Source organism: Oryx dammah, unplaced genomic scaffold, assembly GCF_014754425.2.
Source record: "Oryx dammah isolate SB20612 unplaced genomic scaffold, SCBI_Odam_1.1 HiC_scaffold_1, whole genome shotgun sequence".
Lineage (NCBI taxonomy): Eukaryota > Metazoa > Chordata > Mammalia > Artiodactyla > Bovidae > Oryx > Oryx dammah.
Window position 1 is genome coordinate 77,644,575 of NW_024070185.1, and position 25,990 is coordinate 77,670,564.

The window sequence follows — 25,990 nt, forward strand, 5'->3', positions numbered from 1 at the left end:
GGTTTTGTTTCAGGGTTGCACTATTTTATCTCTAAGGGTAATAATAGTTCTTTTGAAATTTTGTTTCCCTACCTAGTGTCTTTCCTCCAGCTTGCCTTTTTAAGTTTATTTTCTTTGGTTTCTGTCTTCTGTGTTAGAGGATTACTTCAGGTATCTGAGAATCCTTTGTTGCCTAAGGGACCAAAAAGCCAACTTGAATTTTTGAGCAGGACTCTTCTGCTGTGCATGTCAGCGTCAGGTGATCTGACTTGGTTTTTGTGTTGGAGAACTCGTGGTGTCAGTTATTTAGCTCCTTCCCCTTGGAAAGATTATATTCTGTAGATAAAATTCATCTGCTTGAGGTTCGAGATTTGACTGCATATTAAATAGGGGAAGAAGTCTGGAGTTGTCATGTACTCACTTAATGCCCGTCTTTCCAGTACTGAACCCTAGCCTTCAAATAACCTATCCTGGAGATTTTTTGGTTTGCCCCTTTCAAAGAAAATCTTCAGTATTACCCAAGGTGGGGGGAGGGGTAGTTATCCTGATCTGTATATTAGGGCAGGGCTTTGGGCTGTCTGATGGCTCAGTTCTCCACATTTCAGCCTGTTTTTATCCTCACTTTCAAAGATGATTGATAAATCAAGTTGATTTTGGCTTTCTTCACTGCTGGTAGCTCAGATGGTAAAGGATCTGCTTGCAGTGCAGGAGACCCAGGTTCGATTCCTGGGTCAGGAAGATCCCCTGGAGAAGGGAATGGCAACCCACTCCAGTATTCTTGCCTAGAGAATTCCATGGGCAGAGGAGCTTGGTGGGCCATAGTCCATGGGATAGCAAAGAGTCTGACATGACTGAGTGACTCAAGCTTCACACTTCATTGCTGGTTTTATTTTTCTCGTGTTTGCTAAGAAATTACTTGTCTTTCTGTTTCCTAGTTTCCCTAATTTTGTAGTATCATTTTTGCAACAACGAGTTTTCCTCTTCCTTAAGGTTCATAGTTCTCTTAAAAAAAAAATTTTTTTTTTCACTTTAATTATTGAAATAAAATTTCAGGAGGGAATTAAAGGTTGTTGCATGTGTTCAGTTGGCCACCTTTATCCCAGGGGTACACTTTAATTCACCTGTTAATTATTCTTGTATAATGATACTGGAGTCCAGCTATGTCATAGATTCAATAGGGCCTTCATAGTGAAGAAAGCAGCAAATTTAACCATCATTTATAATGTTATGTGTAGAGATACTTAGAGATCTGTAACTTTGGTTTACAAATTATGTTCTCATTTGTAAGATGGTAAAATATCAAATAGTTGCATGTTTTTCTCATCCTGTTAGATTATTTTTTTCCAGGAGAATGAATATATGCTTCAGGTGCTTAGCACTACTGCAAATCCAGTCTCCAGCTTCAAGTTATACTTCATTGTTCATTTCCAGGGCAAAAGGGAGGATGTCCTAAGGAACTTTACAGAGTCATCTAGTAAAATCCTTCATTCTTCAGATGATAAACTCAGTGTCCAGAGTGATCTACTTGCTTCTAGTTCTCTGGAGTGTTCAATGAAACTGCTTGGTACCCAAATCTACTCTAAAGTTTATGATAAATTATTATAGCAGTTCCCAAATTTTTTGGCATCAGGACTACTTTATATTCTTAAAGAATCCACCTGCCAATGCAAGAGACAAGTTTGATCCTGGGTCAGAAACAGTCCCCTGGAGAAAGGAATGTCTAGTCACTGTAGTACTTTTGCATGGAAAATCCATGGACAGAGGAATCTGGTGGGATACAGTCCACAAGGTTGCAAAGAGCTGGACATGACTGAGCATGCAAGCACATGTGCTTTTTTAAGAAAGTATTGTTTATGTGTGCTATATGTATATTGATGTTTATTAGAATCTGAAACAAATTTTTAAAATATTAATAATAAACCCTTTGCATGTCAGCATAACATTTTTTAAATGAAAAATATATTTTTCAAAACAAAGGACAACTTTGAAGAGTGGCGTTATTTTATACTTTTGAAAGTCTCTGATGTAGGCATAATAGAGGGCACCTAAATTCCATCGTGGCTTCTCATTCAATTGGTTGCCACATGTTGTTCTGGTTGAAACATTAGAAGTAAACCTGGCCTCACAAAATATGTAGTTAAAAGACTGGGGAACTTTTTAGGTAATATGCTGCTACACCAAAACTTTTAACAGGTGATAGTTTCTTAAAGATTAGTTTGCAGTGTGAAATCTGAAAGCCTGTCAGTGGACTTTCATGCTCTGTTACATAGAGTATATTGGTCTGTCTAGAACTTTGGACATTTATCCATGCCTGATTGGTGGCTCAGACAGTAACGTGCCTGCCTACACTGAGGGAGACCCAGGTTCGATCCCTGGGTCAGGAAGATCCTCTGGAGTAGGAAATGGCACCCCACTCCAGTACTCTTGCCTGGAAAATCCCATGGATGGAGGAGCCTGGTAGGCTACAGTCCATGGGGTCGCGAAGAGTCGGACACAACTGAGCGACTTCACCTTCACCTCAGTTTTGTGACATGCATTATCATTTGCAAAATATTGGTTTAGTTAAGCATATCTTCCGGGTATTGAGACATTTCATTCAGTTCAGTTGCTCAGTCGTGTACAACTCTTTGCAACCCCATGAATCGCAGCAGGCCAGGCCTCCCTGTCCATCACCAACTCCCGGAGTTCACATCCAGGCATCTCATCTTCTGTCATCCCCTTCTCCCCCTGCTCCCAATCCCTCCCAGCATCAGAGTCTTTTCCAATGAGTCAACTCTTCACATGAGGTGGCCAAAGTACTGGAGTTTCAGCTTTAGCATCATTCCTTCCAAAGAAATCCCAGGGCTGATCTCCTTTAGAATGGACTGGTTGGATCACCTTGCAGTCCAAGGGACTCTCTGCTTTTGAATATGCTGTCTAGGTTGGTCATAACTTTTCTTCCAAAGAGTAAGCATCTTTTAATTAAATGGCTGCAGTCACCATCTGCAGTGATTCTGGAGCCCCCCAAAATAAAGTCTGACACTGTTTCCACTGTTTCCCCATCTATTTCCCATGAAGTGATGGGACCGGATGCCATGATCTTCGTTTTCTGAATGTTGAGCTTTAAGCCAACCTTTTCGCTCTCCTCTTTCACTTTCATCAAGAGGCTTTTGAGTTCCTCTTCGCTTTCTGCCATAAGGGTGGTGTCATCTGCATAACTGAGGTTATTGATATTTCTCCCGGCAATCTTGATTCCAGCTTGTGTTTCTTCCAGCCCAGCGTTTCTCATGATGTAATCTGCATAGAAGTTAAATAAGCAAGGTGACAATATACAGCCTTGACGTACTCCTTTTCCTATTTGGAGCCAGTCTGTTCTTCCATGTCCACTTCTAACTGTTGCTTCCTGACCAGCATGCAGATTTCTCAAGAGGCAGGTCAGGTGGTCTGGTATTCCCAAGTCTTGAAGAATTTTCCACAGTTTATTGTGATCCACACAGTCAAAGGCTTTGGCACAGTCAATAAAGCAGAAATAGATGTTGTTCTGGAACTCTCTTGCTTTTTCCATGATCCAGCGGATGTTGGCAATTTGATATCTGGTTCCTCTGCCTTTTCTAAAACCAGCTTGAATGTCAGGGAGTTCACGGTTCACATATTGCTGAAGCCTGGCTTGGAGAATTTTGAGCATTACTTTACTAGCGTGTGAGATGAGTGGAATTGTGCAGTAGTTTGAACATTCTTTGGCATTGCCTTTCTTTGGAATTGGAATGAACACTGACCTTTTCCAGTCCTGTGACCACTGCTGAGTTTTCCAAATTTGCTGGCATATTGAGTGCAGGACTTGCACAGCATCATCTTTCAGGATTTGAAATAGCTCAACTGGAATTCCATCACCTCCACTAGCTTTGTTCGTAGTGATGCTTTCTAAGGCCCACTTGACTTCACATTCCAGGATGTCTGGCTCTAGATGAGTGATCACACCATTGTGATTATCTGGGTCGTGAAGATCTTTTTTGTACAGTTCTTCTGTGTATTCTTGCCACCTGTTCTCTAATAGGTCCATACCATTTCTGTCCCTGATCGAGCCCATCTTTGCATGAAATGTTCCCTTGGTATCTCTAATTTTCTTGAAGAGATCTCTAGTCTTGCCCATTCTGTTATTTTCCTCTATTTCTTTGCATTGATCACTGAAGAAGGCTTTCTTATCTCTTCTTGCTATTCTTTGGAACTCTGCATTCAGGTGCTTATATCTTTCCTTTTCTCCTTTGCTTTTCACAGCTATTTGTAAGGCCTCCCCAGACAGCCATTTTGCTTTTTTGCATTTCTTTTCCATGGAGATGGTCTTGATCCCTGTCTCCTGTACAGTGTCACAAACCTCATTCCATTGTTCATCAGGCACTCTATCTATCAGATCTAGGCCCTTAAATCTATTTCTCACTTCCACTGTATAATCCTAAGGGATTTGATTTAGGTTATACCTGAATGGTCTAGCGGTTTTCCCTACTGTCTTCAATTTAAGTCTGAATTTTGTAATAAGGAGTTCATGATCTGAGCCACAGTCAGCTCCTGGTCTTGTTTTTGTTGACTGTATACAGCTTCTCCATCTTTGGCTGAAAAGAATATAATCAGTCTGATTTTGGTGTTGACCATCTGGTGATGTCCATGTGTAGAGTCTTCTCTTGTGTTGTTGGAAGAGGGTGTTTGCTATGACCAGTGCGTTCTTTTGGCAAAACTCTATTAGTCTTTGCCCTGCTTCATTCCACATTCCAAGGCCAAATTTGCCTGTTACTCCAGGTGTTTCTTGACTTCCTACTTTTGCATTCCAGTCCCCTATAATGAAAAGGACATCTTTTTTGAGTGTTATTTCTAAAAGGATGAGATGATGAGATGGCTGGATGGTATCACGAACTCGATGGATGTGAGTCTGAGTGAACTCCGGGAGATGGTGATGAACAGGGAGGCCTGGCGTGCTGCGATTCATGGGGTCGCAAAGAGTTCGACACGACTGAGCAACTGAACTGAACTGAACTGAGTTAAAAGGTCTGTAGGTCTTCATAGAACCGTTCAACTTCAGCTTCTTCAGTGTTACTGGTTGGGGCATAGATTTGGATTACCGTGATATTGAATGGTTTGCCTTGGAAATGAACAGAGATCATTCTGTCATTTTTGAGATTGCATCCAAGTACTGCATTTCAGGCTCTTTTGTTGACCATGATGGCTGCTCCATTTCTTCTGAGGGATTCCTGCCCACAGTAGTAGATATAATCGTCATCTGAGTTAAATTCACCCATTCCAGTCCATTTTAGTTTGCTGATTCCTAGAATGTCGCCTTTCACTCTTGCCATCTCTTATTTGACCACTTCCAATTTGCCTTGATTCATGGACCTGACATTCCAGGTTCCTATGGAATATTGCTCTTTACAGCATTGGACCTTGCTTCTATCACCAGTCACATCCAGAGCTGGGTATTGTTTTTGCTTTGGCTCCATCCCTTCATTCTTTTTGGAGCTATTTCTCCACTGATCTCCAGTAGCATATTGGGCACCTACTGACCTGGTGAGTTCCTCTTCAGTATCCTGTTATTTTGCCTTTTCATACTGTTCATGGGGTTCTCAAGGCAAGAATACTGAAGTGGCTTGCCATTCCCTTCTCCAGTGGACTACATTGTCAGACCTCTCCACCATGACCTGCCCGTCTTGCGTTGCCCCACGGGCATGGCTTAGTTTCATTGAGTTCGACAAGGCTGTGGTCCTAGCATGATTAGATTGACTAGTTTTCTGTGAGTATGGTTTCAGTGTGTCTGCCCTCTGATGCCTTCTTGCAACACCTACCATCTTACTTGGGTTTCTCTTACCTTGGGCGTGGGGTATCTCTTCACGGCTGTTCCAGCAAAGCACAGCCACTGCTCCTTACCTTGGATGAGGAGTATCTCCTTACTGCTGCCCTTCCTAACCTTCAATGTGGGATAGCTCCTCTAGGCCCTCCTGTGCCCGCGCAGCCACCGCTCCTTGGACGTGGTGTGGCTTCTCCCAACCGCCACCCCTGGCCTCGGGCACGGGGTGGCTCCTCCTTGGCGCCGCCCCTGGCCTCGGAAGCGGGGTGGCTCCTCCTGGCTGTCCCCCCCAACCTCAAACATGGGGTAGCTCCTAAAAAACAAATTTGTAAATAATATCACCACCAGTATAATCAGGAAAGCCTTTTTAAGTACGGGGACACTGTCTAGTTCACAGTGGCCGATAATGTGCCAGAGTTCTGATTTTTTTTTTTTGAACGTTCAAATTTGGTCATTGGCAATGAACCTTGTAGGTTATTTTCTTAAAGTGACAAACTTATTAAAAAAAAAAAAAAACTGCTATATTGTCAAGTTCAAATGACTATAACTTGTCATGTTCTTTCCAATAAAAATGGTGTTCCATGATGACTGTGCAAGAGCTTTTCTTTGAAACAGCCTCTTACTTTGGTAAGCAGAGGAAGTGTTTATATATGCTTCCTGTTTATCAAATAGAATATTAAAAAGATGTACTCAGAGACTGAAATTTAATTAGGTACATCAGGACCAGCCCTAGGATGAAATGACTGAGGCACATAGGGTACAAAACTTAAAAAGGTACTCTCTGAAAGTCCCTTGTTAAATTTTGCACCCTACACGCCTCACTTGCACTTTGGTCCTTGCCCTGAGATTAATAATTTTTACTGTCTCCATCAAAGACTTCTTGAGTGAAAGTGCATGAAAATGAAGAATATGCTGTTTTGCTAAGGACCACTGTCTTGATTTGTGCTGAAACTACAGTTCTTCCCTTTTCCTCTTTACACTATTGTTTTTGCATCATCATTGGAAATGTCAACACAATGAAAAAAAAACTTTTATTATTATTACAAAAGTAACTTTAACATTGGGTTTCCCTGGTGGTTCAGTGATAAAGAATCTGCCTGTCAATGCAGGAGACATGGCTTTGATTACTGGGTCAGGAAGATCCCTGGAGAGGGAAATGACAACCCACACCAGTTTCCTTGCCTGAAAAATTCCATGGGCAGAGGAGCCTGGTGGCTTGCAGTCCAGGGTGTCACAAAAGCATCAGACATGACTTAAAAACTAAACAAAAACCACTTTAATGTCACAGACTCCTGGGTTCTCAGACCATCTTTGAGAACTGTTGTATGTTCTGCTTTATTGTAATATTTTGATAAATGTTTCTCATTGATTTATTTGTTTTGGTACATGAAAGTGTTAGTTGCTCAGTTGTATTCAACTCTGTGACCCCCCACGGACTGTAGCCCACCAGGTTCCTCTGTCCATGGGGTTTTCCAGGCAAGAATACTGGAGTGGGTTGCCATTTCCTTCTCCAGGGGATTTTTCCCAACCCAGGGATCAAACCTGCATCTCCTGTGTCTCCTGCATTGCAGACAGATTCTTTACCCAAGTGAGCCACTGGGGAAGGTACATGAAACTTTAAAAACCAAATGTTACTGAACTTATAATAAGCCAGGGGGATTAGTAAAATTCTGAAAACTGCTTCTTTATATCTTCCACAGGATTTGACCATCAACATTTAAGTTACTTAGAAATGATACCATGGTAGTTCTCATCTTCCTTGCACACTGAAATCATCTGGAGTCCTTTAAAACCACTGTGTAGGTCCCACTCTTAGAATTTAATTAGTTTGGGATGCTGATTGAACATTAGGATTTTCAAAAGCTCTCCAATTTGTACTGATAGGCAGCCAAGGCTGAGAATAGCTGGTTTACAGGGGATAAACATTCCTGATCAGCTGTTTACTCAAGTGCTTTCTACCTTATTCAAATCAAGTGTAATTTTAAAAAATGGTTTTTGAACTTCCCTGGTGGTCCAGTGGTTAAGACTCTGCAGTTACACTGCAAAGGGTGCAGGTTTGATCTGTGGTTGGAGGACTGAGATCACCCTGTAAGCCATGCAGAGCAGCCAAAAAAAAAAAAAATAGTCTTGACATTGTTCCTGGGACAAAGATGATGATGCCAAGTGGTTTGAAAAATAGCTTAGAGTTCTGTGGAAAAGATTATGTAGGGATAAATATATTAGCATTTTCTTTTAATGAGGCTGATAATTCTCATTGTATTATTGTGGCCTGTGATGGGTGGGTCACTTACTTAAATTCTCAGAAGTTCAATTTATAGTTACTATTTAAATATTCACTGCATAGAGGACATTATATTAGTAATTGAGTAGAATAATATGACCATTTCTTAGAAAATGAAATATAAAGGACTCTTAAGCACATTTTCCAGGTGCTAATATTTCGTTTCATTTTTTTCTTAGAATTAACAGTTAAATATAAAGATGGTATTATTCAAAAGATTTTTCTCTTTGTTTCTTTTAGAATTAAAGTTGGGAGAACTGCTTCATGATAAGCTGTAAGTATTTGTATCCTTTGAAGTAGTGTAGTGTAATATTTCTACTTTGTCTTGTGTGCAGTAGTATTCCTTGAAGTCTGAGTAAATTTACCTTTCAAAGCTGTAAGTATAACACTAATTATGTATTTTTTAACCTTGGTGAGCTCTTTTGAGACAGCTGACTTTAGTTGTGATGGAAGTGGTTGTACCTAGTGAAACTGTGACTTCTGGTCCTTTTCTTGAGAGTAGATGTACAGGATGTGAAATTTATTGAGAAAAGCTATTGGTTGCATTCACAACAAACTGTGGAAAATCCTTAAAGAGATGGAAATGCCAGACCACCTTACCTGCCTTCCGAGAAATCTGAATGTACATCAAGAAGCAACAGTTAGAACTGGACATGGAGCAACAGACTGCTTCCAAATTGGGAAAGGAGTACGTCAAGGCTGTATATTATCACCTTGCTTATTTAACTTATATGCCATGTACATCATGGGAAATGCTGGACTGGATGAAGCACAAGCTGGAATCAAGATTGCCGGGAGAAATATCAATAACCTTAGATAAATACAGATGACACCACTCTTCTGGCAGAAAGCAAAAAAGAACTAAAGAGCCTCTTAATGAAAGTGAAAGAGTGAAAAAGTTGGCTTAAAGCTCAACATTCAGAAAACGAAGATCATTGCATCTGGTCCCATCACTTCATGGGAAGTAGATGGGGAAACAGTGGAAACAGTGGCTGACTTTATTTTTTTGTACTCCAAGATCACTGCAGATAGTGATTGCAGCCATGAAATTAAAAGACGCTTACTCCTTGGAAGGAAAGTTATGACCGACCTAGATAGCATATTGAAAAGCAGAGACATCACTTTGCTGACTAAGGTCTGTCTAGTCAAAGCTATGGTTTTTCCAGTGGTCATGTATGGATGTGAGAGTTGGACTGTGAAGAAAGCTGAGTGCTGAAGAATTGATGCTTTTGAACTGTGGTGTTGGAGCAGACTCTTGAGAGTCCCTTGGAGAGCAAGGAGATCCAACCAGTCCATCCTAAAGGAAATCATTGCTGACTATTCATTGGAAGGACTGATGGTGAAGCTGAAACTCCAATACTTTGGCCACCTGATGCGAAGAACTGATTCATTTGAAAAGACCCTGATGCTGGGAAAGATTGAAGATGGGAGGAGAAGGGGTTGTTAGAGGATGAGATGGTTGGATGGTATCACTGACTCAATGGACATGAGTTTGAGTAAACTCTGGGAGTTGGTGATGGACAGGGAGACCTGGCATGCTGCAGTCCCTGGGGTCGCAAAGAGTCAGACACAAAGTGACTGAATTGAACTGATTGGTTGCATGTTAACGTGTGATGGGCTGGTTGATGACCAGAAACAGATGAGTACATGCCTAGATGAAAGTAGATTGAGAATCCCTAGGTAAATGAAAGGAAATGGTTAGTTATATGTATACTCCCATAGCCACTGTTTCATACTGCTATGGGCAGACTCAATTTTCAAGGTTGGAGGTATGAAATTTTAAATTAGTAAGTGGACAAGATTGGACATTTGGTTAGGAGAAGTAGAATTTGAAATTTAGTTCTTCTAAGACTTTAGTGATATCAGTGTCATCTGAAAGAGTTTTTAAAACATAGGTTGCTGTGACCCGCCCCCAGAGTTCCTTATTTAGTAAGTCTGGTGTGGGATGACAGAAGTTGCGTTTCTGACAAGTTCCCAGGTGAGACTGATGCTGCTGATCTAGGGACCACACTTTGAGAACATCATTATTTGATGCCACTGGCAGTTATAGGAAGGATGTAATGAAATCAGACCATCAGCTAGTGCAGGAAGGAATGTGACTCCTGACTGTCGAATAGCATTTGAGAAGGATCACAAGAGGGACATAATCCTTTTCGTTTCCCCAGGGTTTTAGTCATTGAGCCCAGGGATCATGATTTACCAGCAGCCTACCATAACCGTCTCTTAAAATTGTATCCTTTTAATCCATATTGTCTTTTTAACTGTTACTTCCTGCCCCTAGCATGTACAGTCTTCTAGCCTTCTATGTAATCTACCTATGTAATTTACTTTCTTGTTGTCTGTTTCCTTCCGCTAGAATGTGAGCTCCAGGGAGTGGTCAGATTTGTTTTCCTCCCTCATGTATCTCAAGTGCCTAGAACAGTGCCTTGCAGGTAGTAGTAGGCACTGAGCATTTGTTGAATGAATAGAATAGTCAACTTGTTGCTATTATAGTTTCTATGGCAGTGTTACTAATTAGACAAATATCTTATTGATCTAGGGTTTTAATTGAGCCCATAACAACTTTTCTTTAGTTGTTTTCATATAGTAATAAATGGATACTTTGTATTTTAGCAGATTTAAACATTAGGGATGAAGCAAAACTTCCCATGATGCCGTTTCCCCGGCACAGTCTCTGTTCCTTGTCTGGAGATAGTCATTGTTAGAAAACTAGTTAGTTGTAAATGGGAATATACAGAGCAGTATTCAACTATGCAGTTTTGTGTAAAGGGCTCGAGCATCTGCCAAGGTGTCTGGAGCCAATCCACTGTGGATAGAAGGGGTTGACTGTATTGTACTGCAGATTTCTTTCCCATTCACTATATCCTAGAGTTCTTTCTATTTTAGTATGTAATAGTTCCACCTTGTTCATTTTAAAATTGCTTTTTATTTTATAAAATGACTATCATAATTTGTTCTATGGTATCCCTGTTGATGGACTTTCAGATTGCAGCATTTATTGGTAGCATGTGAAAATTGAAAAATTAAGTGTAAATTTAATTTATACAACTGCTTTATACATATACATGTGCAGATAATTTTGAAGGAAGAAGCCTAGAAATCAAAGCAATGGATTTTAGTGGAGTCAGCCTAATTTCCCTGATAAAAGGCTTTATCATTTTACGCACCAACAGTATATGAGAGTATGCTTACTTTTTAAAATGGTCCTTACTCCTACCCCCAAAAAACCATCATTTTGTTTCACATTACTTGATTACATTTTAATTTTTATTCATATTAATAGTTTATATTTTCTCTTTTAATTGTTCATTCATCTCCTTTGCATACTTTTCTTGTGATTATTTGCCTTTTCATATTTTTATAAGTTGGGCTTCCCATGTGGCTCAGTGGTAAAGAATCCACCAGCCAATGTAGAAGATACAAGTTTGATCCCTGGGCCAGCAAGACCCACTGGAGAAAGAAATGGCAACCCACTTCTGCATTCTTGCCTGGGAAATCTCATAGACAGAAGAGTCTGGCAAGCTGTAGTTAATGGGGTTGCAGAAGAATCGAACATGACTTAGTAACTAAAACAACAACAAACATTTGTATGAATTAGTTGTATTTTCTGGATACTAACTTTTTCAAAATAGCCTATATTGAAAGTATTTCCCCCAGATAATTGTCTGTATTTTAATGTCAAGCTTATTGTTCCATGTAAGTTTTTAATATTTTACACAGCTGGAGTAACCCAACTTTTTTCTTCATAGCTTTGTAAATTATTGAAAATTTTTTGTTCATTTGTTTGTCTTCAGTTTAGAACTTAAATTTGCCTGGGGTTTGTTTTTAATTGTGTAAATCAAAGATTTCACTTTTTCACAGTAGTTAGCCACTTATCTTAGTAGTATTGATTGACTGATGCACTGATTTTCCACTAATTGAAATTCCATGTTTATCATCTGTAATTCTTACATGGATTATGTAAATTTGCATGGATTTAGATTGTTTTCTCTTGATATGTGTATGCTAGAATGCCTTTAATTAATACAGGTTTATAGTATCTGATCAGAAAAGGCAGTGGCACCCCACTCCAGTACTTTTGCCTGGAAAATCCCACAGATGGAGGAGCCTGGTAGGCTGGTAGCCTGTGGGGTCACTAGGAGTCGGACACGACTGAGTGACTTCCCTTTCACTTTCCACTTTCATGCATTGGAGAAGGAAATGGCAACCCACTCCAGCGTTCTTGCCTGGAGAATCCCAGGGACGGAGGAGCCTGATGGGCTGCCGTCTATGGGGTCACACAGAGTCGGACACGACTGATGTGACTTAGCAGTAATCCATTGTATTAGGTTGGTGAAAAAGTAATTGCAGTTTCAGACCGTGAATTTTAAAGCATTATAACTCGGCTCAAACGTATATCTTTATTCATGAAAATAGAAACCATTACAATCAAAACATTTTTGCCAATGAGAAATAAGTTTATTTCTGTAGCATAAAAATCCGTGCTTTGGGATTCGGCAAGCTTTTGGAAAGCCTCCTGCTGGTTGCAGAAGCATTTTCCCTGCAAAAAGTTGTAGAGATGCTTGAAGAAGTGGTAGTCAATTGGCAAGAGGTCAAATGAATATGGTGGATGAGGCAAAACTTTGTAGCCTGGTTCCTTCAGCTTTTGAAGCATTGGTTGTGTGATGTGTGGTCAGGCCTTGTGGAGAAAAAGTGGCCCCATTCTGTTGGCCAGTGCTGGCTGCAGGTGTTGCAGTTTTCAGTGCATCTCATCAGTTGGCTGAGCATACTTCACAGATGCAATTGTTTCACTGGGATTCAGGAAGCGCTCGTGGAACAGACTGGCAGCAGACTGCCAAACAGTGACCGTGACCTTTTTTTGGTACAGGTTTGGCTTTGGAAAGTACTTTGGAGCTGCTTCTCAGTCCAGCCACTGAGCTAGTCATCGTTGAAAGTTGTATACAGTCGACTTTTTGTAGCACATGACAATCCGATCGTTGTTGTGCAGAGTAAAAGGAGATAACACTTAAGAATGCTGATTTTTTTTATTTTTGGTCAGCTCCTGAGACACCCACTTATTGAGCTTTTTCACCTTCCCAATTTGCTTCAAATGCCAAACCACCATAGCGTGGTTGATGTTGAGCTCTTTGGGAACTTCTCCTATAGTTGTAAGAGGATCAGCTTCGATGATGCTCTCAGTTGCTAGCTGTCAACTTCCAATGGCTGGCCACTGTGCTTCTCAACTTCAGGGCTCTCATCTCCTTTGCAAAACTTCTTGAACCACCACTGCACTGTATATCTATTATTAGTTCATGGGCCAACTGTGTTGTCGATGTTGCAAGTTGTCTCCTCTGCTTTACCACCCGTTTTGAACTCAAATAAATAGCTCAAATTTTCTTTTTGTCTTAACATCATTTCCCTAGTCTAAAATACATATAAAATAAACATCGAGTAATAAATCATTAGCAAAAAAATGCAAAGTGAGAAGTGTGCATTAAAATGATGTATAACAACCACATTTATTTAAGAATGTTTTCTAGTATCAGCAAATTTCAATAGCATCAGTTCAGTTCAGTTCAGTCGCTCAGTTGTGTCCGACTCTTTGTGACTCCATGGACTGCAGCATGCCAGGCTTCCCTGTCCATCACTAGTTCCTGGAGTTTACTCAGACTCATGTCAATTGAGTTGGTGATGCCATCCAACCATGTCATTCTCTGTTGTCCCCTTCTCCTCCTGCCTTCAGTCTTTCTCAGCATCAGGGTCTTTTCCAATGAGTCAGTTTTTCCCATTAGGTGGCCAAAGTATTGGAGTTGCAGCTTCAGCATCAGTCCTTCCAATGACTATTCAGGACTGTTTTCCTTTAGGATGGACTGGTTGGATCTCCTTGCTCTAACACCACAGTTCAAAAGCATCAATTCTTCAGCGCTCAGCTTTCTTTACAGTTCAACTCTCACATCCATACATGACCACTGGAAAAACCATAGCCTTGACTAGATGGATCTTTGTTGGCAAAGTAGTGTCTCTGCTTTTAAATATGCTGTTGAACTTTAAACAGCAAAGTTCAACAATGCAAAACCACAATTACTTTTCCACCAAGCTAATATATGTACCACATGTTCTTTATTCATTTATCTGTCAGTAAATATGTAGGCTGTTTCCATATCTTGGCTATTGTGACTAGTGCAGCTGTGAATAAAGGGCTGCCTGTATCTTTGAATTAAAGTTTTGTCTGGATATATCCCAGGAGTGGGGTTCCTGGGTTATAGGGTAATTCTGTTTTTATTTTTCTCAGGAACCTCCATACTGTTTTGCGTATTTACATACTTAGTTGGTGATGGACAGGGAGGCCTGGTGTGCTGCGATTCATGGGGTCGCAAAGAGTCAGACACGCTGAGCGACTGAACTGAACTGATACCAACTTTCTTACATACTTGCTTACCATACTTACTTACCAATTTACATTCCCGCCAACAGTGCAGGAAGGTTCCCTTTGTTTTATAGCCTCTATAGCATTTGTTGTTTGTAGAGTTTTTAATGATAGCCATTCTGACTGGTGTGAGGTGGTATCTTGTAGTTTTCATTTGAAATTCACTAATTAGCAGTGTTGAGCATCTTTTTCATTTGCCTATTGGCCATTTGTATTGCTTCTTTGTAGAAATGTTTAAGTAGGTCTTCTGCCCATTTTTCAGTTGGATAGTGTTTATTGTTGTTGAGATGTATAAGCTATTTGTATTTTGGAAATTAAGCCCTTGTTTGCATCATTTGCAAACATTATTTCCCATTCAGTAGGTTGTCTTTTTGTTTTGTTGATGTTTTGTTTCATTTTGTTTATGGTTTCTTTTGCTGTGGAAAAGCTTGTAAGTTTGATTGGATCCCATTTGTTTATTTTTCTTAATATCTTACTGCTGCTACTTATCTGAGAGAAATGATGTAGTGTAACAAGGTAGATCTCTTTTTATTTTCTTAGTAATCTAATGGCTTAGACTAAGCAAATTAGAAAGTCGTTAGCTTGATGGCCAGTCATACTTTCTTTTAGGTTCTTCATTTTTCATATCTCAATTAAAGATATACTATCAGGCCATACTGTATCACAGCTAATAAGCCACTAATACCAAACCATCAGGATTTCTTTGTTTTTTTCCCTTATGTAATTGCCAAAACTTTGGGCATTATAAATTGTGATGTGCCAGATTTTTAGACTTTCAAGATGTAAGGAAAATGAAAAATACCTGCAAGTTAAATTTGATAATGATTATTCCAAACATACCTTTCTAAGTGTTAAATAAAGAAGGCAAAATGAAATCCATTGCTGATCAGTTGATCTCTTTTTTCCCCCAAATTTTCTGATGTGCAGATTTTTTGAAGGAAGAACGAAAAACAGCTTTTGTTTTAATTCTTTTCCCAAGTACATGGAAGGAATTTTATGTTGAAGGAGGATTATTTAATTGGAATAGAAGTGATAGCAAGTTGTGGAGACTACCTAAAATAGGGTAGTTATTTGAAGTATTCAGTACTGTAATGATTTTTGTACCATTGTGGGAATCTGGATAAGCTTATTGGTTCAAATATAATTTGTAGAGTCAATTTTTTTTATTGCAGATTTGGTCTTTTTGAAGCCATGTCTGCCATTGAGATGATGGATCCCAAGATGGATGCTGGCATGATTGGAAACCAAGTTAATCGAAAAGTTCTCAATTTTGAACAAGCTATCAAGGTCGTTACCATTGTGCCTTTTGTGTTTTATTATTTGTTATTCATATGTTAAAACATTTTGATTAATAATGGAAATCAAACCTAGTATATCAGATTTTCTTAAATGCATCTTGAGTATGTAAACAAGTTAGTCGTCTGGAAGTTTTAACAAAGGTCTCATTAAAAGCGTGTTCTAAATTTGTGTATGCATGCATTTTTTTAAATTAACCTTTGAAAGTGTTTTGAATATAAATACCAAGGTAATTGATTAAGGATTAAATTTTAAGTATAAATATATTAAGTAAAATGCTTGTGGTAGTGAACTAGAAATCTACTCAATGAGAATTGATTTAGAAGTTCATTCATAGTTGCCTCAGAACTTAATTTTGCATATTTTGAAGAAAGATATGTTAAATAAGTGGAAACTGTTAAAAAATTTGTGACATGTATCAATTTAAGGAAAATTAAAAAAAATTTTTTTTCTTTGTAAATAGTTTCAGTTCATTAAAATGCTTCATATTTATTAATGTTCAAAATGAATTTTAACTGTGCTTTAAAAATATTTGTTAGTTTGACTCATTTTTTTATAAAGGCCTTTATTCTATTTCGAATTAGACTTTTATTTTTAATATTGAAGACCTATTAAGATACATTATTTTTAAGAATACAGAGTTAATTTGGCCCCTTAGTTTTATCAGATGATTGAGATAGTTTTTTTAGAATTTATACTTTAAAATATTTACTGTACATAGTAACCATACATTTTTGAAAAGCTTATATGTCATATTTCCCCTTTGTTTTAGGATGGCACCATAAAAATTAAAGACCTCACCTTGCCTGAATTGATAGGGATAATGGATACATGCTTTTGTTGTTTGGTAAGAGTTAAGATAGCACTATTTGTTAATTTTAGAACTGTGGCTTACTTGAATTTCAGTTTGACAGTATATACACCATCACTGAATATGAAATATATATAGTTCTTGGCCTAGTAAGATGTATTATTAGGTTAAGTTATGCTCTGCTGCTGCTGCTGCTAAGTCACATCAGTCATGTCTGACTCTGTGCAACCCCATAGATGGCAGCCCACTAGGCTCCTCCGTCCCTGGGATTCTCCAGGCAAGAACACTGGAGTGGGTTGCCGTTTCCTTCTCTAGTACGTGAAAGTGAAGTCGCTCAGCTGTGTCTGACTCTTAGCAACCCCATGGACTGTAGCCTACTAGGCTCCTCTGTCCACGGGATTTCCCAGGCAGGAGTACTGGAGTGGGGTGCCATTGCCTTTTCTGAAGTTATGCTCTAGGAAGCAGCTGTTTTATCTTTTCATCTGGGTGATTTTAGATTCTCATTTTCTGGAAGGATATTTTCTTTCCAAGAAAGATAATAATATACAGCCATTATCCAAAGTACCTTTTCTATTCTCAAGGTACCCAGAAAAACAAATCTGTAATTGAAAAATTCTGTAACTAAGCATGAAATTTAACCAAAGAGAGTTTTGGATTGGCTTTGAAGAAATTTTTTTCCTAATCTAGGGAAAATAAAGTAAACTGGCCATTTTATACTATGAGGAAATTTTATTTATTTACTTATATATATATACTGGATAGATTGTCTTCCCTAGACAATGTGGTTTAGTTATGGGAAAACTCTCATTTGTACTGCTCTTCTCCCCCACCCTACCCCCACTTTCTGAGTGTCCCTTTCTTTTTTAAAGTTGATATTAAGTCATTGTCTTTAGACATAATGTAAAATTTCTTCATTTGTGTGTCTGGTAAAGTATTCATTGATCACCAGTGTATGAAATATTCCTGTTATGTGTTTTATGTGTATATTTTTTACTTCGGTCTTTTACATCAGCTCTCTGAGCGCTCTGGTATCATTCTTATCTATTTGCCTACTATTTGCATAGGGTTACTTTGCTAGAAAGGGACATAGTGAGAATCCTGATCCTTCTTCCTCCAAAGCTCTTTCACTCAGAAATTTTTTATTATTCTTGGGCCATTTGTAATTGTAGTAGAATAGGCTAAAAGGGGGCAAGATGGAGAATTTGTGTCAAAGTTGAGGAACAATTCTGTGAGAGTATTGGAGCTGTATCTAAGTTTGGACTTTAATAGGCAGACAGTTTTTAGTCTGGAGAGTCTTCTGCACACTAGTAATACAAAATATGCATCTTAATTAGAGCAATTATCTCATTTTGTAATGTAGTAGTTTTCTTGCTCTATTGCAGAATTTTTAGACTAAGTGTAAATTATACCAGAATAAACATGGGCAAATTATTTATGCTGTTTCTTTATATGTAAGATGAGAAAAACACCACCTTTCTCAAAGTGTTAGGGAAAAAATGAGATAAGATACATGCAGAATACCTAGCATAGTACTCAAATATCATAGATTACTCAGTTTTGGTTGCAGTTCTTCTGGCTTCTGGCTCAGGATACTTGGCCCATGGTATTCAGTAGAATAGTGTTGAATGATTATTTTTGTGCTTCAGAATGATCGTTTTTATTGGAAGTATTGAAGTAGAAGTGGGAGGCAGGAAAACAGTTGGCTAGTTTCTTGTAATCTAGGTGTGATATGAATCTCTTGACTGAATTAGTAGTAGTTGGGATAAAAAGAGTTGAATGAGTGGCTAAGAACCTGGTTGGCTCTAAAATTGTGAATTCCTTAATTTCATGGGTTTTTATTTACTACATTGTAATAGAATTAATAGTGTTTGGATATGAAGTAAGGAGGCACTCTAATTTCATTCACCTCTAAATATTTTGCAAACTGAATAATATAATAAAAGTGCTTCCCATATCTATAACATTTGGGTAATCATATTTTTAATTCTTGAAAGACTTTGGTTGGTGAAAGTAGATTCAGACTCTTCTCTTTTCTGATCTTCCTTTTAATGTTCTTTTAAATCTTGTGATTAATCATATTTATTTGGGCCTGTGTCTGGTCTTTGTTGAATCAGACTTTTCAGACTTGTGCATTCTTTTATTTCTTTATAGATAACGTGGTTAGAAGGCCATTCCTTGGCACAGACAGTATTTACGTGCCTTTACATTCATAATCCAGATTTTATAGAAGATCCTGCCATGAAAGCTTTTGCTCTGGGTATCTTGAAAATCTGTGACATTGCAAGGGAAAAAGTAAATAAAGCTGCTGTTTTTGAAGAGGTAAGATTTGTTATTTAAGAATTCCTCAAACTCATTGGCCACCTTCATCTTACTATGCATTCTGTCAGTACCATTCATTGAATATTCATTATGTACAGAGGTACTTATTCTGGGGATTCACAAAGAAAATAGAAGAGATGAGCTTGTCCCTTAAGTCTCTTATAAATTATAACATAAAAGTTAATTTCAGTCTTTGGAGGAAGGGAAAGGAAAGCAAAAGTTATGAAGAATAGTGTAGAGATAAACTTTTTCTTCCACTTAGTACCTCAAACTGAGGAAGTGTTTTACATTTTAGTCGTAGAAAGATTTTTCCATTTATCATTAAAAAAAATGATTATAGACACTGTATTTTAAGGGGAGATGTGATAGCATTTGAAACTAAGTTATTTCTGTTTCTTTCATTTGTTGAAACCATTGTTTCTTTTTCACACTGTTACTGATCCAGAATAAATATCTTAGGCTCCAGCAATGGTTCAGTGTAAAGCTTTTCTAAATTTACATTATATATGTGAGAAGAATAACTAAGCATAATGAGTTCTACATTTAAAAGTATGGCTTATGAGTTTATGAAATACTGGGTATTTCTTAAACACTCATTGGTTATTTAGCTATATATTTGAATTGATATGGGTAGAAAATCTTATCCATTTGGATGGAATTTTTAAAAAGATTAGTTTGAGTTAAAAAATGAGAAGAGACACATAAATTATTTTAAGTATCCCCAAAAGGACGTTAAAAATCAGCAGGACAGAGAAAGGGTTTATTTACCAAATGGTTCCGGAATAATTGGTTGGCACCCTTGAAACTTACTTTATCAGCATTTTACATTTGCCTTAGTCCATTTGTGTTGCCATAACAGAATACCGTAGCCTGGGATGGCTTATGAACAATTATTTATTTCTCATTGTTCTGGAAGCGGAGAAGTCTAGGATCGAGGCATCAGCAGATTTGGTGCCTGGTGAGGGCCTGCTTCCTGGTTCCTCTTTTAACTGTGGCCTCATAGTTGGCAGAAGGAGGGATGGGGAGTTCTCCGGAGTCTCTTTTATTAAGGACACTAATCTCATTTATGAGGGTCCCACCCTCATGGACCTTCTGAAGGCTCCATCACCCAGCACTATCACATTGGAGGTTAGGTTTCAACATATAAATTTTGAGGGGACACAGTTAATCTATTGCAGTTGGTCAATATGTCTTAAGTCTCAGTCTGTAGATTTCCTCTCTTTTATTTTTTTAAGCCTTGCAACTCGTTGTTAACTCTCCCAAAGGCTCCACCTCAGTTGCTGTCACATTGGGCATTAGAACTTCACATATGAATTTGGGAGTGGGAGAGGGACACAAACATTCAGTTTATAACATCAAAGTAAATTGTAGAGAGATAAAAATGTTTTAGATATAAAAAAGTTGCTTAAAAATCAGAAGGCAGTTTATAGAAATAAAATGGCCGTTAAGTGTAAGATGTTTAACCTCATTTTAGAAATGCAAATTAAAACTGAGATACCATTTTTTTACCTATAATAGGCACTGACATGCTAGGGGGATGTGTGTGTGTGTGTAGGATATGAATAGTCATTGTTTTCCTTTTTTATTTTAACTTTTAAAAATTTTAGTTTACTTGGAAATGTTTTCCAGATAACAGCAGTTAACAGTGATAGCACCAAGAACACTCGGATTCAGCTGCTGTTAACCTGTCGTGTCATTTTTTACTTTTTCTCTCATGTATGTATGTATATATATATCTTTTTCTGAACGATTAGTGAGTGAGCTGTGTACATTCTGATCTCCTCTAAGGCTTCCCTGGTGGCTGAGAGATTAAAGCATCTGCCTGCAGTGGGAGACCCGGGTTCAATCCCTGGGTTGGGAAGATCCCTGGAGAAGGAAATGGCAAGCCACTCCAGTATTCTTGCCTGGAAAATCCCATGGAGGGAAGAGCCTGGTAGGCTACAGGCCACAGGGTTGCAAAGAGTCGGACACAACTGACCTATTTCACTTCACTTCACTTCACTGAGACGTGTCAATATGCACCTTGTACGGAAAAGGACACGCTAATACACAACTACAGCACAATGATCAACCTCAGCAAATCTATGATCCCAGTCCACTACCTACCCATATTCTTTTTCTGTCAGTTGACTTAGAAACGTCCTTAGTGTTTTTTCCCTACAGTGTGGGATCCAGTCTAGGATCATGTCCTACATCTAGTTGCATTATCTCTTTAGTGTCCTTTAATTTACAACAGTTGCTCATCCTTTGTCTCTAATGACATTGGTATTTTTGGAAAACACAGCCCTCTCCTGCTTTCCCTTATTTAATAGAATGTTCCTTATTTGGGGCTTGTCTACTCTTTCCTCATGATTAGATTTATATTATGCAGTCCTGGCTGGAATATGACATGAGTAATACTGTGTCCTTTTTATGGTTTCATATCTGAGACATAGAGTGTCCATTTGTCCCTCTGTGGTAATGTGACTCTACCACCCCATCAAGGTGCTTTCTGATTACCGTATGGTTACTTTAAAAAAAAGAATTATTTTATTGATGTATAGTTTATTTACATTGCTGTGTCAATTTCTGCTACACATCATAGTGATGGCAGTTACACATGTATATACACATTCTTTTTCATATTATTTTCCTTTATGGATTACTACAGGATATTGAATATAGTTCCCTGTGTTAGACAGTAGGACTTTGTTGTTTATCTATCCTGTGTATAATAGTTTACATCTGCTAATCCCACCCTCCCAGTCCATCCCTCCCCTGCCCTCCTTGGCAACCATTAGACTTTTCTATGTCTGTGAGTTTGTTTCTCTTTCTTATATAATTTCATTTGTGTCATATCTTAGATTTCACATATAAGTGACATCATTTGGCATTTGTTTTTTCTAATTTACTTCACTTGGTTAGGTAATCTCTAGGTCCATGCATGTTGTTGCCAATGGTATTTCATTCTTTTTTATGGCTGAGTAGTATTCCATTGTGTGTGTGGGTGTGGGTGTGTACACAGACATACACCACACACACACACTACATCTTCTTTATCCATTCATCTGTCAATGGATATTTATGTTGTTTCCATGTCTTGGCCATTGTAAATAGTGCTGCAGTGAGCATTGGGGTGCCTGTGTGTTTTGAATTATAGTTTTGTCCAGATATATGGCCAGGAGTGGGATTGCAGGATCATATGGGAACTCTGCTTTTAGTTTTTTTGAGAAGCCTCCATATTTTCCATAGTGCCTCCACCAGTTCACATTTTTACGGTTACTGTTTTTAACCTTGTGTACATAGTAAGCAATATGTAGGAAAACTGTTTAAGATCACATAAATATACTGCTTATTAAAAATCGCTCCATATATATGTAGTATCCATTCACGGTACTTGCTTGGACTAATCTTAGTGTGTTGACTTTAAAATGATGATTTTGAATTCCAGCACTCTTTCCACATTTATTAGTTAGGACAGGATTGCACTATAAACAAAGATTCATGCTTTTTTGATGGGAGTGTAAATTCTACAACTTTCTAAAAGAGTAATTTGGTACTCTCTATGATTGAAAATGCTTGTCTTGTTTCATCAGTTTTAGGAATTTAGCCTATAAATACATTCAAGCTTATCCCCAAAGATCTATGTTCAAGGACATTAGTTGTAGTGTTTGTAGTAACTAAAGTCTGGAAACTAATGTCCATCAGTACAAGACATTAAATGACACTACCCTCATACTGCCAAGTGTTTTGCACCCTTTACAAAGGAGGGGGTAGGCTTACTTACACAAATTAGATCTCCAAATTAATGTAAAATATGTTTGGTATAGAAAAGCATGTGTAGCTTGCTACCATTTTTGCTCTTTTTTTAAAAAGAGGTAGTTAGTTAAATCATCATACACAAAAAGATAACCAAGGTATTGAGGAACAGAGTATATACTTATGTGTATTGTTGTAGTTTTTATTATACACCTGTATTACTTTCTAAGTAAACAAAAAAATTTTTATAATTTTTTAACTTCAAATTTCTGGATGAAGGACTTACTAAGAGATGAAAGAAATCCTAAAGAAAAGGACTAATAGGAAAAAAGCTGATAGAAAAACTTCTTAGGAAAAATACAGGAAAAAAAATCAGTTTTGGTGTATTAAAATCCCATTCAAATAAAGATGAGAGTAAAACCCAAATGAATAAATAGCAGTAAAATAAATAGCTTATTCATAGAGGAAGATTATCAAATGATCATAACATTTAAAAAATTCAGGCTCAGTGTAATCCAAGAAAATCTAAGTAATAATTAGTTCACTTTTCATCTACACAGTATTTGAGAATATATATATATTTTTTACTAGTGAGAGTATGCATTAACATAGCTGCTTTGGAAAACAATTGAGCAGTGTATATATCAAAAGTTTTAAGCTTATTGATATCATTTAAACTAGTTAGTTCATCTTTAGAACTCAGCCTTAAAGAAATTATTAGGCATATGGACACTTAATGCCCAAATACATTAATCAGAGTTTTTAATAGTGAAAATTGGTTTTGATCAAAACACTACCATTAGTGTTAGGGTTGAAATAAACTGTGTTTACTGTATCATATAATGATTATGTGTAATGAATATATAGAGATGACAGTATTTAATATCATGGGAAAATGCATACTTTAAAAGGTTAAGAAGGCAGCACACAATGTAACCAATTATGTAAAACTAAAACTGGAGAAACAAAAGTTAGTTCCTAGGCTGGAAAGATATTTTTCTTGTTTTGCTAAACTTCAGGTAGTCCAGATGAATTTGTCTCAGTTTGGTAATTTAAAAAAAGTTGATTGCCTAGTAAAATCCTTTAGAGGCCTAGTAATGAATAAATATGAATGACTTAAAATCAACAAATAATTTGTTTGAAATGGATGCTTCTGAAGTTCCTGATGATTATGTGTTACGTCTCTCCTTTGTTTTTACTCCTAACTGGAGACATTCTCGTTTGCCCAAAGAAGTTTCTTTAAATATGTTGCTCACGTGCAAAATGGGAACCACAGTTCCCCTATCAAATGGTTTTTCTTCTGTCTTGCAAAATGATGTCTTTAGTGTAATCTTTGATTACTTTTTTTTAACCTCCTACATCCAGATTGTTTTACCTTGCAAATGTCTTGAATCTGGTCACTGTCTTTTCTTCTCTATAGCCCACGAAGTGTATAATGAAAAATTATAATGCTCTCCTCTTTCTTTATCCATTCATAATAATCAATTCTTTTAGCTTTTTCCTACAGTTTCCATATTTCTGTATAATAGCCTAATATTCTGGTTTTTAGGTTTTAAGAATTTATCAACCTTTAGGTAGTGTATAGCATCAAATTTTTAGTGTATACTTAGCATTCATATATTACCTTCTCCCTCACTCCAAATAATAATTCAGTTTATGGTTAAATCATTCAGTACAGATATTATTGTGACTGTATAAATATTAATGACAGATAAGCCAGAGTAGTGTATGCTTCTTTTACTCATACAATTTTTTTCTTCTTAAAGGCATTAACTACTATTTCTTTTGAGTTTGCTTAGTTTTCTATGTATTTCTGCTTAATTCCTTTCCCATTATTATTAAACTATCAGAATCTGTATATTTCATCATGTATATATACATCTATATATACATCCAGTAATATACAATTTTTTTTTAATATTCTTCTTTGTTCTCTAGCTGGGTCATTTGCTTTCTAGGCCCCCTGCGTGGCTGTCATCCCAGGTTTCTCTGCATTGTTTTTCTGGGAATTCCATTTCCCTCTCTTTTTGTTAGATCCCTAGTTACCTGAATCTTACGCCTGTATTGTTCGTAGTTTATAACCTTGCTTGTTCAGTGCCTCTAGTTTCTTTGGGGAGACAGGGAGGGAATTTTTCTTTGAGACCTTGTATGTCTGAAAATGTTTCCCCTACCCTTTCACCTGGTCGACGGTGTGGCTATAGTAGACTTCTAGGCTGGAAAATAATTTTCCTCTGAATTTTGAAGGCATTGTTCCACTGATTTATAATCCCTGTGTTACCATCCTGATTCTTGACTCCTGCTTTCTCTTCGGAATCATTTAGGATTTATCTTTTTAGTGACCATACCTTAGACTTAGTCTTTGTCACCCCTTATGATCTTTGAAGCTTGAAGCATGCCACCACCTGTTTCTAAATTATTTATGTTCTGATTCCTGCGGTTCTTCACTCCTACTTGGAATAATGGAAAGGATAGAAGTGCCTTTTAGCAATGTGGTAAACACTATGAAAGTTCATATTTATACATGTAGAGTTTGAGAATCTTATTTGATGTCCATGTAGAAATAAGAGTATAAGCTTCATCCAGAGGCTACATTTATAGCTCTGTAATACAACCTGAGACTTAAAAGACCCAGTCCTGTGAGACATACAATTCTACTGAGTTCTTTGAGACTAGGATATTTGTTTGTACTTCATTCTCTTTGTAAGGTTTAGTGTTTGACATCAATTGCATGCTTACTGATGTTTTTGTTGAGTCCGGAAATTTCTCTACAGTTCTGGCCACTGCTGTGAATGTCTATTATTCCATTATATTAGGCTTTTATATATATTTTATAAGAATTATAATATGGCAGAAATACTCCTTTATTAGAGCTTTTAACTTCTTAGCCAAAATCAGCCAGATGACCTTAAACTCTTCATAGTGGATCCAGCAAATGACTTAATTTGCTAATATCTCAGCAGTGTTTTAAATTATTTTGAGAGTGGGAACCCATATTTGAATCATTTTTTTCTTTACAGTGGGTTGAAGTGGGAATGTGGTTCTGCTGGCACTTTGAGTAATTCTGTTTGAAAAGCTTAGCCTTTGTACCCTAACAGTGTGTAAAAAGACATATAATAATTTTTGAAGAATCTTGTCTAAATTTTGCAAGCTTGTCATCAAATGGTAATTGTTATGTATTTATTGTTCACCTGTAAATGTGAGAATTCTTTGTAGGTGGGAATAATTTGTAATATTATCATAAGCATTGTTTTGCAGATGAACATATTAAATGCAAGTATGTTTAAATAGCCTAAGGATAAACAGTTGAAATTAAGGGGATAGAGATAGCATTAGAATGTGGTGTTTTCATGG

At 37.5% G+C, this 25,990-nt stretch overlaps 1 protein-coding gene across 4 annotated transcripts in view; it reads left to right on the forward strand.

Annotated features, from left to right (window-relative positions):
* The window catches only part of NAA35 (N-alpha-acetyltransferase 35, NatC auxiliary subunit), a 93,667-nt gene that overhangs the window by 10,365 nt on the left and 57,312 nt on the right, over window positions 1–25,990 (forward strand). For all 4 annotated transcript variants that reach the window (XM_040244961.1, XM_040244943.1, XM_040244954.1 and 1 more), the window contains 4 exons: window positions 8,310–8,343; window positions 15,648–15,762; window positions 16,544–16,618; window positions 18,734–18,901. In XM_040244961.1, coding sequence (XP_040100895.1) covers window positions 8,310–8,343; window positions 15,648–15,762; window positions 16,544–16,618; window positions 18,734–18,901 — 392 coding nt within the window. The remainder of the gene's footprint in view (window positions 1–8,309; window positions 8,344–15,647; window positions 15,763–16,543; window positions 16,619–18,733; window positions 18,902–25,990) is intronic.